At 36.6% G+C, this 16,687-nt stretch overlaps 1 protein-coding gene and 2 pseudogenes across 2 annotated transcripts; 1 reads left to right on the top strand and 2 right to left on the bottom strand.

Annotated features, from left to right (window-relative positions):
- The first annotated feature begins 969 nt into the window (after positions 1-969).
- Positions 970-5,204, top strand: LOC148194320 (uncharacterized; annotated as a pseudogene).
- A 2,965-nt stretch (positions 5,205-8,169) lies between these two features.
- LOC124839723 (ABC transporter C family member 4-like) lies at positions 8,170-11,062 on the bottom strand (the record flags this gene model as incomplete). The annotated part of the gene is made up of 6 exons (XM_047315629.2): positions 8,170-8,454; positions 8,549-8,788; positions 8,860-8,923; positions 9,000-9,305; positions 9,724-9,938; positions 10,771-11,062. Coding segments are annotated over 6 exons (1,218 nt in total), but the record flags the coding sequence as incomplete, so codon positions are not given.
- On the bottom strand, positions 10,924-15,349 carry LOC148194319 (ABC transporter C family member 4-like; annotated as a pseudogene). The gene is made up of 8 exons (XR_015781647.1): positions 14,746-15,349; positions 13,234-14,576; positions 12,808-13,128; positions 12,479-12,565; positions 11,746-12,374; positions 11,336-11,500; positions 11,157-11,226; positions 10,924-11,065 (listed from the first exon to the last, which is right to left on the bottom strand). The product of XR_015781647.1 is annotated as an ABC transporter C family member 4-like (transcript).
- Positions 15,350-16,687: the final 1,338 nt, after the last annotated feature.

The raw sequence follows: 16,687 nt of genomic DNA, 5'->3' as shown, positions 1-16,687 counted from the left end.
ATAGAAACCCTAAAAACGTTTCAATCTTCATTCTTCCTTCTCACAAATTTTCACCATCTTCATCTTCACCCCTGTTAGTTCTCTTTTGGCAGGACACACAACTTTCCATAATTTTCTCTCCTTTCCATTTTCAATCGAAACTCCACCTCACATGCCTCCTTCGTGTTGGCCGTTCCCTTGGAACCTAGCCTCCACCACGTGGTTCTCTTCCGAATTGAGAGACCATCAAATCGAAGGATTCCCTGCTTAGACTCATGTGAAGGCGGTTGGAATGACAATGGCGAGAGTGGTAGGGGATGCGAAGGAAGGAGAGAAATCAAGTGGTCCGAGAGGCGTCCGGCTTGTCGAGGAACAGATCCTTACGCATGCGAAAAGCAACATAGGAAACGATGGTGATGCCAAGCATGATAAGCTTTGGTGCAGGCTTTAAATGCAATAGTTGTTCTCTATTGCTCACAGACCCACCTTTGTTCTTTGCAGGTTGAAAACCCCCATTTCTGAGGAACCCTGGTTTGGTTTTTTCCAACTCCAATGGAGCTTCACTTTTCCAAATCGATGGTGCCGTTGAAATTCCCTACATACCCAATGAGAATGCCGACGAAGATCCCGAACATAGAATCACCATCGATGACAAAGGTGTTGGTTATTTTAAATGTTTTAAAATAAATCTCCTACTAGGGAGAATAAGTCATTAGTCAGTTAGCAAATTTTATTCATAGACAGGTGCTGTTTATTAAATTTCAGTAACTGTCCATTATGCAGAGCAGTTGTGATGTACTGGTTTTTTGGCTTTTATAAGCTACGCTTGATTACTCAATAAAATATACACTTAGACAAGTTTTATTTTACGTATCTATTTTATAACAATTGGTATCAGAGTTCCGTAAGGGGCCTGATACAGAAGTGTGCACGAGTGAAACAGGGTGAGAAAAGTGTATCTGAGTGTCTAGAGAAAAGTGAGTAAAGAGAATGGCTGAAAAATTTGTACAACCAACCATCCCAAGATTTGATGGTCATTTTGATTTTTGGGCCATGATAATGGAGAATTTTCTACGAAGCCAAGAGTTATGGGAGATTATAGAAGAAGGAATTCCAAAGCTTGAAACTGCACCAACAGAAGCAAAACGACAAAAAGTATCTGATGCCAATCTTAAAGATCTCAAAGTGAAGAATTACTTGTTTCAAGCTATTGAAAGGGAGATTCTTGAAACTATATTAGACAAGAGCACGTCTCAAGCCATATGGCAATCGATGCAGCAAAAATACCAAGGGTCCACAAGAGTCAAGCGTGCTCAACTACAAGCTCTGCGTCGTGAATTCGAACTCTTAGGAATGAAGGAGGGTGAGAAGGTGGACACCTATTTGGGAAGAACGCTCAGTATTGTTAATAAGATGAAATCCAATGGTGAAGTGATTAATACAAGCATGGTGGTTAGCAAAATTCTCAGATAGTTAACCCCAAAGTTTAACTACGTTGTGTGTTCAATTGAGGAATCTAATGATTTGAATACCCTCAGCCTTGATGAGCTTCATGGTAGCCTACTAGTTCATGAGCAAAGGATGCAAGACAGTCATTCAGATGAACAGGTGTTAAAAGTCATTCAAGAAGAGAGACCAGTAGTGGGTCGTGGTCGCGGCAGAGGTCGCGGACGTGGTATGGGTCGTGGAAGATATGTGCAAAATAAAGCACACATTGAGTGCTTTTACTGTCATAAGTTAGGGCACTGTCGGTATGAATGCCCTGAATTGGAAAAGAAGGCTCATTACGCATCCTTTGAAGAAGGAGAGACAGAAGAAGAAATTCTATTGGTTGCATATGAGGAAACACAAATTGTACAAAAGGAGGATTGGTTTCTAGACTCAGGTTGCAGTAATCACATGACCGGGAATAAGCTATGGTTCACGAAAATACAGGAATAAGGACTTAATAGAACGGTAAAGCTCGGCAATGATTCGACTCTAGCTGTCACTGCAAAAGGGAGTGTTCGAATTGAAGTTAAAGGCATTTTTCATATTATATCAGACGTTTATTATGTACCGGGACTTAAGACAAATCTCATAAGCCTAGGACAACTACAAGAGAAGGGTTTCTCTGTCCTGATTCAAAACAACATGTGCAAGGTTTTCCATCCAGAAAAAGGACTCCTTATGCAGACCAATATGAAGGGAAATCGCCTGTTTTATCTATCTGCTTCACTTCAGTCCTGCTGCCTTCAAACTGTGGAAATTTCAGAAGCAGAAACTCACTTATGGCATCAGCGATTCGGACATCTAAACTTCAAAAGTCTTGGTACATTAGCTAGCAAACAAATGGTGATAGGATTACCATTTCTAAAACCACCCAAAGATATTTGTAGTGCCTGTTTGGTAGGCAAACAACATAGAGATACGTTGTCAAAGCAAAGCACATGGCGAGCCTTCACAAAGCTTCAATTAATTCATGCAGATATTTGTGGCCCTATTTCACCATCCTCTCACAGTAACAAAAGGTATATTCTAAGCTTTATTGATGATTATTCACGTAAGGCTTGGATTTATTTCCTGCATGAGAAATCTGAAGCACTTACAGCCTTCAAAAGCTTCAAAGCAAATGTTGAGAAGGAATCTGGTGCCTTTATTACTTGCCTTAGAACTGATAAAGGGGGAGAATTCACTTCCAAGGAATTTTCAGATTTCTGCACTCAACAAGGTATATCCAGGCAATTGACAATTGCTTACACCCCACAACAAAACGGTGTTGCTGAACGGAAAAACCGCACCATCATGAATGTCGTGCGTACAGTTTTGCATGACAAACAGGTTCCTAAACAGTTTTGGCCTGAAGCAGTACGCTGGTGTGTCCACGTTCAGAACAGAAGTCCTACAACTGCACCAGAAGATATGTGGAGTGGTTCAAAACCAAGGGTGGATTATTTTCGAACGTTTGGTTGCATTGCCCATGCTCACGTTTCAGATCATACTAGAAGAAAGCTGGATGATAAAAGTCAGAAATGTATTTTCTTGGGGGTAAGTGATGAATCCAAAGCTTATAAATTATTTAATCCTGTTACAAAGAAGGTTATAGTGAGCAGGGATGTTGTATTTGAAGAAGAGAAAAACTAGAATTGGCAAGATGACTCTGAGAAAAATAAAACAGAAGCTCTTGACTGGGAAGAAATAGCCACTGCAACAGACGAACACTCTGAACCTGCTTCACAAGAATGTTCTGAACCTCCTTCACAGGAACGCTCTGAATCTGCTTCACAGGAAGTTACAATTAATGATGGTGTAGATCCTGTTATAACAGAATCAAGTTCTAAACATGTTGATATTCCAATGGCAGGGAGGGCAACCAGAATTCGAAGAACTCCCAATTGGATGACAGATTATGAAACTAATTTGGTAATGGAAGAAAGTGATGAATTGTTGGCAATGATGCTGGCAGAATCTGCAGATCCCCAGTCCTTTGAAGAAGCATGGACGAGTCAACAATGGAGAGAAGCAATGAAAGCTGAAATGGAGGCCATTGAGAAAAATAATACATGGCAACTTGTAGATCCACCAGCAGGATCTACACCCATAGGTCTTAAATGGGTTTACAAGACCAAATTTAATGAAAATGGTCATGTAGAAAAATATAAAGCCAGATTGGTAGTTAAAGGTTATGCTCAAAAGTATGGAAAAGATTATACAGAGGTATTTGCACCTGTAGCTAGACTCGATACAGTAAGAATTTTGATAGCATTGGCTGCACAAAATGCATGGGAAGTATTTCAGCTTGATGTAAAAAGTGCGTTCTTGCATGGTGATCTTAAAGAAGAGGTATATGTTCAACAGCCAGCAGGTTTCATTCAAAAGGGTCGAGAAACTCAAGTTTACCGGTTGCAGAAAGCTTTATATGGACTTAAGCAGGCCCCACGAGCTTGGTATAGCAAAATTGAAGCCTACTTTGCCAAAGAAAAGTTTAATCGATGTTCCAGTGAACACACATTGTTCACCAAACAATTTCAGGGTAATATTTTAATAATCAGTCTTTATGTTGATGATTTGCTATTTACTGGAAACAGTAAACATATGTGTGAAGAGTTTAAAAGTTCAATGAAGCTAGAATTTGATATGACTGATCTTGGAAAAATGAAATATTTTCTCGGAATAGAAGTCATACAAAGCAAGGTAGGAATTTTCATTTGTCAAAGAAGATATGCACGGGAGATATTAGCTCGATTCAACATGACAGAAAGCAATCCAGTAAGAAATCCTATTATACCAGGAACAATATTGTCTAGAGATGAGGAAGGAGTCCCAATAGATACCACAAAGTTTAAGCAAGCAATTGGTAGTCTTATGTATCTCACAGTCACTCGACCTGATTTGATGTATGGGGTAAGTTTAATAAGCAGGTACATGGCAAATCCAAAGGAATCACATTGGGCAGCGATCAAACGGATCCTGAGATATCTTAAAGGCACAATTGAGTATGGAATCTTTTATCAACAGAGTGGAAGAACTGGTCTTGTTGCCTACAGTGACAGTAATTATGCAGGTGACTTAGATGATCGAAAAAGTACTTCTGGTTCAGTTTTTTTAATGGGTACGGGAGCTGTCTCTTGGGCATCGAAGAAACAACCTGTGGTGAGCTTATCTACAACTGAAGCTGAGTATATTGCAGCGGCATTCTGTGCATGTCAATGTATTTGGCTTTGCAGAATTTTAGAACATCTCGGTTCAAAAGAAGAAGGTGCAACAGAAATCTTATGTGATAACAGCTCTACTATTCAATTATCCAAAAATCTCGTCTTTCATGGAAGAAGTAAACACATTGCAGTAAGATTTCATTTTCTTAGAGATTTGGTTAAAGATCAAGTTATTTGTCTTAGTTATTGTTGCTCTGAAGAACAATTGGCTGATATAATGACCAAAGCATTGAAGCTTGACCAATTTGAGAGTCTACGTCGAATGCTTGGGGTTGTGGACATAAGAGAAATAAGCTAAATGTGACAACATATAGCTTAAGGGAGGGAATGTTGGTTATTTTAAATGTTTTAAAATAAATCTCCTATTTATTAGGGAGAATAAGACATTAGTCAGTTAGCATATTTTATTCCTAGATAGGTGCTGTTTTTAAATTTCAGTAACTGCCCATTATGCAAAGCAGTTGTGATGTACTGGTTTTTTGGCTTTTATAAGCTACGCTTGATTACTCAATAAAATATACACTTAGACAAGTTTTATTCTACGTATCTATTTTATAACAAAAGGAACGGTAGGGAAGAGGATGAAGGACACAATGTTTTCCAAGGGGAATCTCTTGATCTTGGAGAAGGTTAGGGTTTGGGTACCAAGCATGGCTAGAGGCGATCATGTTAAGGACGAGTATATATTCTTTGACAAATGAAAATATACCAACATCACTTTGTATGACTTCTACTCTAAGAAACTGTCTCATTTTACCAAAATTGATCATGTCAAACTCCGACTTCGTTATCCTTTTTAATTCCTCACACATGTTTCTACCATTTCTAATGAAAATTAAATCGTCAACATAGAGGCTAACTGTTAGAATATTACAATTATCCTTTTTGGTGAACAAGGTGTGTTCACTGGAGCATCTTTCAAACTGTTCCTTTGCAAAGTAGGCCTCAATTTTTCTATACCATGCTCTTGTTACTTGCTTAAACCCATATAATGCTTTCTTTAATTTGCATACTTGATCTTCTTTTCCTTGATGAATCCTGTAGGCTATTGAACAAATACTTCTTCGAATATCAACATCCACTAGACTATCTCACCACTTCGCTGCTGCAACCACGTCGAATATCCACAACCAGATCTATGACCACTAATAACACTGAAAATTAACTAATAACACTGAAAATTAACTAATAACACTAAAATTATCTAAACCCTAAAATGGAGAAGATAAGGAAAACCATCCTCAATGTCGAAAATAATCGGGAAGAAGGAGGTTTATCACTGAATCGCATACCATAGAGGATGAAAACTTAAGCTTCAAGCACCAATGGAGGCCCTACGAATATTGAAAATGATGTCGACGTCGACAACTGTGTTTACACTATGTTTGTTTTTTTGTTCTCACACTATGAAAGAAAAAGTGAAAATCAAAGAGGCACGAGAGTTTTTTTAAGCCATTTATGTCTTACCCTTTCCTACCAGACTTAAGTGGGCTAGATGTAAACAACCGAATTTACTTTTGGTGGGAAATGGTTAGAAATAATTTTTCACAAATTATTTATAAAAATGACACCAAACATTTTTCAGACGTCTTTTTATTAAACGCAAATGAGCTGACTTAATAGTCCAATTTTGTGTTAGTATCGATTAGTAAATGAATTAGTTTCTAAATTAGTCTCTAATTCATTTTCGGCATCCAAGTTTGTTCTTACAATCACCATCAACAAACCCAACACTCGCAAATAAACCCCACCAAAACCTTAATCGCAAGTTTAGGTGAGGAAAGTGAAAAGTGGTAGGTGGCGTTTATGGCTAACGTCATGCTCCGATGACCTTTCTTTATGAAAACAATATGGTTGGGTGGTGCTCACACATGGTGAAAAAGGGATGGGGAAACCCTCTCGCGATTCATGTAGGAGGAAGCAAATGTTGGGGAGATTTGATATACACACATATCTCCACACTGGTAAGATATTGTCCGCTTTGGGCCAAGCCCTCACAGATTTGCTTTTGGTACTATTCCAAAAGGCCTCTTACCAAGTGAGGTATCTATGTGTATATAAACCCATGTCCAACTCTTCTTTTATCCGATGTGGGAATTTGTTTGTACCCCAACAACAAATGGGGTCACCGGCGATGACCTCGATGAATGACGCAACAATGAGCAATATAGCTTCATCGGGCTCCCATGGGAGAATCTCGATGTGGAACACGTGAACAAGAAGCGAGCGAAGATGATGTTTCAAGTTCATCAAAGACAGGAGCATATGTGATGGGAGGAAGAAGAAGAAGCCTTGTGTGAAGAAGAAAAAGGTGGAATAACGTGGGCTAGGATGAAGATGGTTGAAGATGAGGAGAAAGGAAAACAAAAACAAAAAGAAAAAAAGAAAATATAAAAATGAAAAAAACTAAAATTACCAATATAAGTAATTTAAAAAATGATACATGTCCAAAAACGAATGGGACACATCGTTTACCGCATCAAAAAATAGTTAACACCGTTAATCATTGAAGACTAAATCCAAACATTTTTAAGGGTAAGGATCTAATTGGATGAAAACTTTAAAAAAGAGACTAAAATCAAAATCATGTTATATTTTAGTAATCCATAACTTTTAATTTTATAAATTAGTCACTATAATGACTAAATATTTTTGGTCACTAAAATTGGTTACCCTATAAAAACTTTCTTATAATCTTTGGATGTTGTTAGGATGATTTTTGGCATGGAAATCTACTAAGATAAACATTGAAAATAATTATAGTTGTCTCAAAAGAAGTACATTGAAAAAGTATTGGAACATTTTTTAATGCAAAATACTATGTCAATTAACACTCCATTGGTAGCCAATTTCAAATTAATAGCATCAATTTCATACCAATTTCAAGCCAATTTCAAACTAAAAGCATAAATTTCAAACCAATTTCAAGCCAATTTTAAACTAATTGCAAAATAGAACAAAATGTTGGCTTGATTTATTATTAGGAATTATAATACTAGTAGTAGTATTGGTTATGTTGACTTTGATTATGTTCAAAATTTTGACTAATGCAATTAGTTGAAAAACATCTTTATACTCCACTGTTACATTGTCTACTACTAAGTAGAATATATGGTTGTAGCAATATTTAGGTCAATACATGTTAAATAACGTAACCCAAATGATGGCTAAATTGATAACAATATCTATGTTCAAATATTGAGAAAATTCACCATCAATGAATAAAAAGTTGTCCATACAAGAGATTTGATATCAAAGACTCATATTTATAGGTTTTTTTTCTTATGTCACTCAACTCCCTAATTTTTATTTAATGTAAACTTTTAACTTATACTTTCATTCTTAATAACAACATAGAGTTGTAACTCAATTACATAAGTATATTTAGGGTGTATTTGAACTTTAGAATTTGAGTGTTGTGCACACTTTGAATATTTATATAATAGTTAGTACGTATTTGTGGATGTAAGTTGTACATTAGATTTACTTTAGGTAACTTCACTTGCATTAATAGAAATTATTCGAGACGGTAATTGCGTCTCACAACACTTGTTTTCTGCTGCCATGGTAAATGTCTTTTGTTCTTTCACATAGCACTAGGAAGATCACTCAAAACTTAATAGGCTTAGCTAATGTATGTTTTCTGTTACTGTCTTGCAGAAGTGACACTCAAAAGTTTCTTATAGGTCATTTGAGCGATTGGCATACTCCTGAACTAAAGCAACAAAGAGTGATGGCCTTTGGACCAAGTTGGCTGGTGAGTCAAATTCTTTGGCCCTCCCTGTTAAGGCAAAAATAAACAGAACTTAGCATAGAAATAGTGTAATCCATGAGATGTAACAGAGTAAGAAGAAACAGGAGTATATGTTTCATACCTGCGTCCACAACTAGAATTCTATCGCAGTCCATTACTGTTGGTATTCTATGAGCAATGCTGATGATGGTACGTGCTGCAAAGTCCTCTCGGATGATCTTTTGAATCACAGCATCGGTTTGAGAATCAACAGAAGCTGTTGCCTCATCCATAAACAACAACCTACTTTGCTTAAGCATAACCCTTCCCAAACAAAGCAACTGTCTCTGCCCAACACTCCAGTTATCTCCATTATCAACCACTGTAAACGAAAGTACCATTTCCATTAGTAAGCCCAAAAATTAATCAAACTATCGTAAGAATGTTTCAAACCTGAAGAGTCAAGTTTCTCTGGCTTGGAAGCCACTGCTTCTTTTAGCTGACAGCGTTCCAAACTCTACAACAGTAAACAAGAAATGATGAGGCTAATGGCAAAAAAATGAAAGTAAATGGGTCTGAAGGAATTTATTTACCTTCCATATCTCTTCGTCTGTATATTGTCCGGTTGGATCAATGTTAGTTCGAACTGTTCCTTCAAAAAGGACAGGCTCTTGAGGGATTATACCAAACCGTGATCTAAGATCATGAAGTCCCAAGATAGATATATCAATGCCATCAATTATTATTTTTCCTCCTGTTGGTTCCACCAGCCTGAAGAAAACTTGAATCAAAGTTGATTTTCCACTTCCTGTTCGTCCAACAACACCAACTTTTTCTCCTCCATTGATGCTTAAGGTGATGCCTTTAAGAACCAAAGGGGTGTTTGGACGATATCTAACCTGTTTGCCACAAGTTTAAGTAATGACCTTAAGTAAATAGTTTGTTGCTCAGAGCGTATTACAATAACAATAACACAAGTCTTTTCTTACCAAATATTTCTCTTTAAATTCTTTTAATAATAATCATTTAATAAAGTAATGTACTAAATAAAAATATTATATGCCTTGACACCACATACCATTTATTACTACAACATAAAATAGTTATCTCATTCGTTAACCAGTCATTTAACATCAGCACCTGCTAACTTAATGAAAGTATGCCTATGAAAGTATGCCTTCGGGCTTTACAACAGTCGCAATCAATCATAAGATTTTAAATTGAAAACTCTTGTAAAGTAGGATATAGTGAAATTTTACTGCATAATTAATTTTACCACAACAAATAATCATAATCAATTTGGTTTTTTCTGGATACCTGCAAATCTTTGATATCAACATTGCCTTGACCGGGCCAATTTGGAGGAGGGACACGATCCTTGTTTCTCCATGCTGCTTCAGAGGGAATATTTGTGAACTGTTTGATCCTCTCAACAGATACAAATTTGTTTTCAATGGAACAGCTAGTGTATATGGCCCAGAACATCATGGCGTTTAAGGATAACCCATATGAGAGCGACAAACCAACATTCTCTGCATCAATGACAACAACCCAATCACTTGTTTATCACGATAAAACTTTGACTGCAGTGTAAATACCATTGCTGCTTTTCAACACATTCTACTCCAACATGCAGCGTACACGACGCACACTCCAACCTAATACTATTTTCGACATGTAAATTCTAAGGATAATACATGTAACAATAGTTGAATAATAATTCAAAGGAGCACCATCTTGAAATCATCTTGTCTCTGTATTTTGTCTTACCTCTTGAACATTTTGCACCAATAGAGTATTTTGCTAGAGACGTGCTACAAGGGTATGCTGTGATTACTTTTATACTAAATAATTTGAAAGTGGAAGACAACTTTAGCAAGGTATGGAAGTGGAATAGGGTGACGGCCAAATTCTGATAGTTGGGTAATAGGTGGAATTTTTTTCTTTAAAAAAAGTTGCAACTTTACTGTTTTCTTCATATAATTTTGTTTGATGTGTTTCTGTCCTATACAGACAGTGATGTTGTTATTTTCCTTATTTAACTTGTAACCATATCCACTACGCTGCTTCCGATTAACACTTTCATCTACTCCCACTTTGTAACTCCACGTTTTCTCTAGTGTCTATCCTTGTGTAAAAATTACACTATGAACCTGGTCCACCTATTATAAGTTTTGCTTAGAATTTTGTACGGGACAAATACTTGTTCCAAGGACTCTCAGTTATGATGTCATTGACAGAAACAAAACCGTCTGATCTGCTGAGGACCACTTTAAAAGATTAAACCAGATGTATGTAATGTGAAGGATCATTGAGAAAATAAGGCAAATAATTTAGAAATAATTTTATAGTGAGTTTGTTTACCTGGCTTTATGATATTGCTGGGTAACATGATCATGAACATGGCGGAGAAGCAAAAAACTATGCTTCCAAGCAATTCTAAGCGGAAACCCAACCACGCATTGGAACTGAAGTTGTGGAAATCCATTCGCAAATTAGAATTCACCCGTTTAATGTTTTCTCCGCAAAACTGCTTCTGCTTTCTGAATGCGCGGATTGTCATGACTCCCGAAATGCTTTCAGAGAAATGGTGAATGACAGGTGCTTTTGTAATTGAATCCAGACGAGTTAACTCACGAGAGGAAGCAAGAAAATAACCCTACAAAACCCAAAATCGAAAAATCAAACACGAGTTGTTAACATATATTGCATCAGATATGTTTAGCTGTGAGCAATTCCTGTGCTTTTACCACGGCTGTTCAATTACTTCAATAGTCGAATTGAGAACTCATTAATAGTAAGCACGTTTAGTTTTCTTTCCTGCCACAAAGTTTAGCATATAGACAATGATTAATAATCTAATACCGTTATTCTTTAAATAATAAAATGACAGCAATACATTGGACTAACTGAACCACCGTTCACATACCCGGTACCAAACGTTTAACCAAGCAAGAGGAATTAACAAGAAAGTTGTCGGCCAAGAATTTTGACATGTGATTATGAAGATGCTGATCACTGTAATGTACATGGTTACCACAAAATTGAGGAACAAGGGGATAACGACATCAACATTGGTCTGATCCATTGATGCCTGTCAAAGTTTAAGTCAATATACATATGTGAATGTGACAGTAATGTAAAAATGTTGGTTTATGCACAAATTAAAGGTAGAAATTTGGAGAAGTTATAGATAAAATGTATGCAAATTGTTATGCATAAACTAATTTTAATTCACTGGGAAGTTAATTTTTTTTATGAAGTTCGTCTAAAGAGACTCGAGGTTATAATTCCATGTGACATTTTAAAATAGCATACTATGAGCCTCGAAATTCATACCCTGCTCCGAATTCTCCCGGATGGAGTGGTGTCAAAGAAAGACATGGGGGCATGCAAGATGCTGTGGAGAATTTGAGAGAAGAATATCTGTGCTGTCTTTAACCCAAGGACCGTGAAAGAGTAGGATCTTAGAACAATCAAAATAACTGAAACTACAGCAATAATTGCGTAGATAGAAATAAACACAGAAGGATTGAAGAACTGAGCACGCTCTTCTGATGTTTCATAGGCCAGCCAATAATCACTCGCTACCGTAGAAGCTTGCCACAACACAGAAAGAAAGATTACTCCCCCAATGCCCCACCACCCGAAAGCCTCTGTGCAGTAAAGTTTACATATATGAAAGCTAACTTTCCCAGTTTCTCTTTCCTCTTCTTTGATGAGTTTAGAACCTTCATTGTCAGACTTGAGCTGGTCAAGAGGATTGATTTCACCATTTGTTTCTCTGTTATTAGAAGCTGCCTTCGGTGATTTCATTTGTTTGTTCAGATTGTCCCAGGCACGACCGCACCTTGCTCCATTAGTTTCATACATGTCTCATGTGCTGCAACAAGAGCACTAAAATCCATTCCAGAAGCAAGTAGATCATTGTACTTCCCTGATTGTACTATCGTTCCATCCCTCATCACCTTTTGACCAAGCAAACACGTGTATTAGAAATTTAGAATCACTCACCAAGTTAAATTGAAGATTGAATTAGACAAAATTTTAAAAGATTATAAAAAGGACTTACCACTATAAGAACCACATTCTGTAGGAAGTCTACTTGGTGTGTTACAAGAATAATGGTCTTGCCTTTAAGAGACCCTCTCACACATTCCTGTATAAACATAGTATTGTAAATATGGCGTCATTTTCAGTATACTGTCTCAAAAACATTTGGCTAGGAGCTAATTCACCCAAAATCAATAACTAAAAACTGAATTGTACATCTTTTTTTTTTTTTATAAGGTTTCACAAAATTGACTTGTCGCAAGAAACTTGCACTTGCCAGTGGCCCAAAAAATATGAATTAGTCTAACTTACAGAGTAGGAAACAGTAAGAGATATTAGATTAATCACCTTGAATATTTCAGTACCAGTATGTGCATCTACAGCACTGAAAACATCATCAAGAAGATATATATCAGAATCTTGATATACAGCCCTGGCAAGCTGTATGCGCTGCTTCTGACCCCCACTTAGGTTGATGCCACGCTCTCCAATCTCTGTCTGATCACCATGCTCCATCATTTCCAAGTCTTTCTCCAAGCTACAATCTCTGACCACTTCATTGTACTTCTGCCTGTTCATTGGTAAGCCAAAGAGAATGTTTTCCTCAATGGTCCCGTTTTGAATCCAAGATGTTTGTGCAACATAAGCAGTACTCCCACAAACTTGAATCTGCCACCAAAACATATTGTCAGAAACCAACATTACCGTACAAATCAGTGACTTCATGGTAAAGAAAACAAAGTCCTCATTTCTAAACAAGAAATAAGTACATACCTTCCCAGAAATTTTGTGCATCTCACCAAGAATTGAAGCAAGAAGTGAAGATTTCCCCGATCCCACAGTCCCAACAATTGCTGTGAGCTCCCCTTTATTAATCTCCAAATTAATGTTTTTCAAGTCTTGCAGCTGGCCATGATCATCCCAGCTAAAAGTTCCGTCTCTGACCTGCACAGCAATGCGTCCACCACAACCTTCCTCTCTCTCAACCGAATCATCCAATAATTCTGTGCTAGACATGTACCCATCTAACCGCCCAAGTGATACCAGCGCTTGTGAAAGAGATATCATACTCTGAGGAAAGGATATAATAGGTTCCTGCAGGATCTTAAATACAGATGTGGTGGTGAAAACCGTGCCTGCATCAAGTGGAACTCCAAGCAAAAGCGCGGTACCAAACGTCACAGTTGATATCAACAATGGGGTGCTCCACAACACAATAAAAATGCTACAGATTGAGTGCATTAACTTGGAAACCCAGTCAAACTCAGACTTGCGGAAACCAAAAGGCCTTGGATATTGCAGAAGCTGAAGCAAAACCAGTAACGTTGGATTTCTCATATATTATTGTTTCCTCATGAACAAGGGGTTCAGTTTCTTCTCCAGACACAATCCCGGTAAACCCTTTAACCGCAACACAGAGCAGAAAAAGTGACAGGGGTAAAGAAATGAATGAAACCGTGTCAACAACCATGAAGCTGAAGTATTTCCCATCTTCCACTCCCACTGAGACCAAACGTATGATCCCAGAAGCAGTGAACAGAGAAACCACAATGAAATTCGAAATCCAGTATATTCTGAGAGATAAAGGGTGAGCAACAGCTTCAAATCTTTTCTCATGGACGATCAAGACTATAAGGACTAGTTGTGTTAAGGCCTGAAATAACCAAAACAACCCATCAGTGTGCTTCCAGGGCTCGTTGGTGGAACTGACAAACACTAGAATGCAAGCCACCGCGTACAATATTGTCAAAAGAGTGGTTGCAGTTAGAGTTAGTTTAAACCATGCCGTTGTCCTGACAGAAACTCTGTTGTTTCTGATAAGTGGTTTAACAAGGTGTGAGTCAGCGTTGGCATTGGAAGTGAGCCTAGAATAGAGCTTTACAAGCGCAAACACAAAGAGTGTCAACAGAATCAGAAGGTCAACACCAGACGAAAGAGCTCTCTGAGGGCATGGAGAGAGGAAAATGAATCTCAGCCAGTGAGGCAGATTTGGAGTTGCATCAAATGAACACGAGAGGGATGTGAGCCACGTTGAAGCTGTAAAAGACATGCCCAACAGGAAACTTCTTCACTCGTATTACAGCCTTACAACCTTATAACTCAATTCCCTCCACCCACTGAAACAAGAAAGCACGGTTGGACAAAATTTAAAGGAGCTCAAACACTGTGCTGCCTTTATGAGTCTATATTTAGCAGGTTGGAAACTAACAATACGCCACAAAAAGTAATACAAAAACTCTTTGGAAGTAAAACAAAAACTCCAAAATACAACTCAACAACGCTTACCTTTGCGGGTTTTAGCCATCCTCAATGAAACACGCTTACTCCTGATACGTGTCCAAGACTACAACTCTAAAGCAAATTTCAATTTCTTGTAGTGTTCTCAACTATGGGATGTCAGCAATAAAACTACACTTTTATGGAAATAATTTTTACTGCTATCATCACCAACTTTCATAAAAAAAAAACTATAGCAGCTTGGTCAACATGAAAAGAACCAGTATCTTTTTAAGGAAACAGAGTGCAAGCTTCCCAGATGTTACAAGTCAAGTTGAAGAAGATGGTTTGACAAAAGAAAGACAATTGTCCTTTGATGAATGACCAATGGAGATGAGCAACAGAAGAACACGGTGGCTTGATGTGCGCAGAAAAGGATTTGGGTCGGCCGTTTGGGAATATAAAAGACAAAAGCATCGGATTTTGAAAGCTTTGTCCAATATCTACGGGCAAAAAGGTCTTCCAATTAAACAATAATAACTGCAAAACGTACTTTTTTATGTATTTCAGTTAAAAAAATCCTTTAAGGGGTCTTAAATTTGATGGATATCACTGTCTCAAGGATTGTGAGTATAAGTGTTAATTGGATGTGACGATTAAATCATCTTCTCCAACCCCACACCTTCATATTAAGATGACTTTTTATAATTTCATTAAACTCAATTTAAACTAATTTCCTAATTACATTATGAGTTTTCCACAAGTTTTCAATGCAAATATCCAACCTAATTCCTGATTTCCTTTAATAAGGTTAAGTGATCATTTTGTCTAAAGCATAACCTTAATTACTTTAGTTAGGCAAAAAAATTTCGCCCATCTGCGAATAAAATCTGTGTAAGCGGATATTCATGGATAAAATTCACTATAGATAATTGGTACCTGCGGATACGCGGATATTATATTATCTGTACCCGCAGATATCCGTTACCCGTAAAAAATAAAAATAAAATTTTAATTTATATTTTATTAAACTAAATTTAATTAAATTAACATTAATTTATATTTTATAAGCTTAAATTTAATTTATATTATATTTTATATATGTTTTGTAATTTTATTTAAATTTTATTTTAATAATTTATAAAAATATATTTTTTTAAATATTTACATATATTCACGAGTATTCACGGATATTTTAAAATATGTGTGAATATTTTTTAAGCAAATATTGGTGCGGGTAGCAGATTGGGTAGCAGATAGATTTTTTTTTTCGAGTCAAGTTGCAGATAAACATCGTTCGTGTCCAACCCAATTTTATCCCTAATCTTACTAATTTGTCTGGATAATCATAGACACCTTATTTGAACTTATAGATATTTAAAAGGCCAAAAAAAATAAATAAAAGAGAAGAAAATAAATAAAGATAAGCAAGACAAAAAATTATTTAAATTAGAAATAATGGTGAGATATTACAAAATGATCATAAGAGTAAATTTTTACTTTTTAAAAGAAAAAAAGTAATATCAATTGAATATAAAAATTTTATGTTCATGGTTACAAATGATATGAGGGGTTGTTCTGTTTTGGGTGGTAATTGATTGCATGATGATGATGTTATAATAGTGTTTCTTTATGTTCTATTATGAAATTATTATGTCTAAGTACTCAATGGTGAAGGATGATATTATGTTCATATTTGGGTTCATTGAAATTGTTTGAGGAAGTGGCATGCTTGTTTGAGTGTTTATTTCATTATCTTTGTGATGGAGGGTCATCTAAGATACAAATAGGACCTCTAACAAGAGCCATGTCTAGAAGGATTCAAGTAGAAGAACCTCACCACTTTACTCCTATGGAACATCACTTGTTAATCCTTTCTTCTCTTTACTAAATACATTTACATTGTTTTGTAGGACAACAATAAAAGTTGGAAACCATGCCTATGCATCTTAGAAAGCTTGACAAAGCAAGAGAAAGCAAGGAAGGCAAAGAGGAGTGCAATTTCAACCAT

The sequence above is a fragment of the Vigna umbellata genome, chromosome 8 (genome assembly GCF_029865625.1).
Source record: "Vigna umbellata cultivar VRB3 chromosome 8, Vumbellata_1.0, whole genome shotgun sequence".
NCBI lineage: Eukaryota > Viridiplantae > Streptophyta > Magnoliopsida > Fabales > Fabaceae > Vigna > Vigna umbellata.
This window is presented reverse-complemented; position numbering and strand designations above follow the sequence as displayed.